Raw genomic sequence first — 3,020 nt, 5'->3', positions numbered from 1 at the left:
CCTCGTACATGTCGTCGTCGTCGTCCGGCGCCGCGGCGCGCGGCGCGGGCGGCCGCGGCATCGCCACGGGCGCGCCCGGCGGCGCGACGCGCGGCGCGCGGCGCGGCGCCGGCGGCCGGGCCATGTCGTCGCCGCCGAGCGTCGCCGCGAGGATCTTCGCCCCCGCGACGACGTCCGCGGACGTGAGCGTGAGCGCGGCCTCGGCCGACATCGTGAGCACGTTGAGCCGCTTCGCGAGCGCGTCCTGCGCGCGGCGGAAGAGGCCCTCGGGCAGGCCGCCGTTCCACTTGCGGCACAAACTCTCCGGGAAGTGCGTCGAGAGCACGTGCTCGAGGTGCGCCGCGGAGCAGTCGCGGCCGAGGCGGAAGCCGTTGCGGTCCGCGATCTTCACGAAGATGGCCGCGAGCTGCTGGATCGAGTAGTCCGCAAAGGTGAAGCGCACCTGGAAGCGGCGGCTCAGGCCCGGGTTCACGTTCAGAAAACGCTCCATCTCCCGGGGGTAGCCCGCCAGTATGACGACGGGGTCGCCGGACGTGAGGTCGCGCATCAATTCCTGCACCGCTTCCGCCCCGAAGTCGCGGCCGGCCGCCGCGGACGTGCCCGGCGTCAGCGCGTAGGCCTCGTCGACGAAGAGGACGCCGCCCTTGGCGCGGTTGATGACCGCGCGCGTCTTGAGCGCCGTCTGGCCCACGTAGCCCGCGACCTGTGTGGATCAAATCTTCAACCCGACTTCAATGTGCGCGTAATTGAACGGATTGCGCCGTATCTTCGGCTGTGCTTCGAGAACTCGATGAGAGCAATCGATTCGTCCAAAAATCAGCCGAATCGACTTCGATTTGACCGAGCTAGAGAGTTCTGAAGTTTGGTGGATTTCCACGTAGCCCGCGACCAAGTCGGCGCGCTGCACCTCGACGATGTCGCCGTGGACGTAGCCGAGCTCCTTGAGGAGCTGGGAGATGAGGCGCGCGGCGTGGGTCTTGCCCGTGCCCGGCGAGCCCCGGAAGACCATGTGGGGCGCGGACACGCGCGCGGCCTTGCGCTTCTTGCCGTCGCCGCCCAGATTCAGCACGTTCCGCCGCTGCTGCTCGACGACGAGCGTGCGCCGCAGCGCGCGGATCTCCTCCTTGAGCGGCTCGAGGCCCACGAGCGAGTCGAGGGCGCGCTCCAGGGGGTCCTCGGACGACGGCGCCTCCTCGAGGAGCGACGGGTCGCTCTCGCGCGCCCCCGCGAGCGCGCGGTCCGCGCGGATCACCGCGTCCTTGTGGAGGCGCCAGAGCCGCTTCCGCTCCTTCTCGCAGCAGAGGCGCCGGATGGGGAAGACGACCGACTGGCGCCACCAGAGTTTCAGGCTCGACCCGTAGTAGATGAGCAGGCCCAGCAGGATGAGGGCGAACATGAAGACGAAGAAGCTCACGAGGGCCATGGCGTCGTCCGTGTCGAGGTCGTTGTCGATCTTCACGACCGTAGTGGTGACGTTGTGCTCGTTTTCGATGTTGTAGGTCTTCATCGTTGCGGGCCTCGGGGTTTCGCGTGTGCTCGCAGTGCCTCCAGACCGAGGCTTTTTCTCGCTTCACCGGAGATGCAATGCCGCTGCATCGAGTCCGAGATGCCGCCTGTCTGGCGTGCCCACACGAGGCTCAGGCCGGGCAGCCAAAGGCCCGGCACTCGACCCCGGCGCCGGCCGTAGCGCGTGACGACGGGTAGCCCAATGGCGGCAACGCGGCGAGGCCGCTCCTTACCCGACCCGTCGCGCGTGGAAAAAGGGCCGGGGGGACAAGACTCGGTGGAAGTCCGTGCAGTGGTGGCGACCGCGCTCGCGCGCAGTGGCCGCGGTGTGCTCGAATCGATCTGTGATGCACATCTCGACCTTCGTGGTCGCGTTCTTGCGTCCGATCTGGTCCATGGGTCCGTCCGACCTGCCTGGAGGCCCCAACACTAACGTGAGCAGCCCCTTGGCCAACCAGGTACACTCGATGACGCTGTGCGCCATGCAAGTCGTTCGAGGCCGCCGCGCGAATGGCTCCGGTCACGGCGCGGTCCATGGCGTGGCGCTGTGCTCGCCGACATACTAGAGCGTGGTACTTGCCGCTCGGCTGCCCGTGGTGCCACCCTGGGGCTGCTACAGAGGCACTCGAAGCTGTGTAACCACTGGGAATCGCCGCTCCGACGCCCAAGCGTTCGACGACACAGCCAATTCCCGCGAGCAGAGCACCTCCGGAGTCACCCATGGGCACGAGGTGTCCACCGCCGCCACCTAGGCTCCAAGCGTCGCGCTCCACGAGCAGCTCAGCGCGAGGGGCTGCCTCTCGGAGGACGAGCGCTGGCGCCGAGTCGAGTGCCACATCAGCTCAGTTCGAATCGACCAATGGGAAGCTCGCATTCGCGCGCGCGCGGCGACGCCATGGCCTCGATTCCGAGCCGGCCACCTCGGCGCATGACCCCAGCAGCCCCCACGGACTACCCTACGAGTCCGCTGGCCGAATCGGCGCTATTGGGGCGTCGCGGAAGGCGACCCCCGGACGCGAGTGCCGGCCCTGTCGCCGCCCCATTAAAAAGACGTTTAGGGTACCGCAAAACGGCCTCGATGGGGCCGAGCTAGCCTCTAGTCAAGCCCGCCGAGCGAGATGAGGGGCCGGAACGAGATCCAGCGGCCGTACTTGTCGCGCATCGCCACGTGGCTGCATGGGCATTCGCTGAATAAACCTATGCATGATACGAGACATATCCTAGGAATCCTAAGCGGGTTGTGGACCACAACTCGCTTGCAGTGGCAGGTGCCTAATATTGTGCTAGAGCAAACCAGCAATATTTCGAATAGTTAGGACCGATATGGCCGTTTAACATATCCCGCCGGCGGGGTATGCTATTAGCCCCGGGCCTAATATCACCACGCCAAGGGGCAACATGGGGCACTAGTACAAGCGAAATGCAAGATCACGGAGACTGGGGCTCTCTGCCACGACATGGTCCAGCTGAATTGGAGATACAAACTCCTCAAATAATCTCCCTCGGGAAGAGTT

At 66.1% G+C, this 3,020-nt stretch overlaps 1 protein-coding gene across 1 annotated transcript in view; it reads right to left on the bottom strand.

Annotated features, from left to right (window-relative positions):
* The window catches only part of AURANDRAFT_72668 (hypothetical protein), a gene marked incomplete at both ends in the record, with an annotated part of 5,069 nt that extends 3,524 nt beyond the window's left edge, over positions 1 to 1,545 (bottom strand). Inside the window, 3 exons of the mRNA XM_009043323.1 lie at positions 9 to 442; positions 473 to 703; positions 890 to 1,545. Of these exons, the coding sequence (XP_009041571.1) occupies positions 9 to 442; positions 473 to 703; positions 890 to 1,507 (1,283 nt within the window). The remainder of the gene's footprint in view (positions 1 to 8; positions 443 to 472; positions 704 to 889) is intronic.
* Positions 1,546 to 3,020: the final 1,475 nt, after the last annotated feature.

The sequence above is a fragment of the Aureococcus anophagefferens genome (genome assembly GCF_000186865.1).
Source record: "Aureococcus anophagefferens unplaced genomic scaffold AURANscaffold_51, whole genome shotgun sequence".
Taxonomy (NCBI): domain Eukaryota; class Pelagophyceae; order Pelagomonadales; family Pelagomonadaceae; genus Aureococcus; species Aureococcus anophagefferens.
Note: the sequence above shows the minus strand (reverse complement) of the source record. Positions and strands in the feature narration are given on the sequence as shown.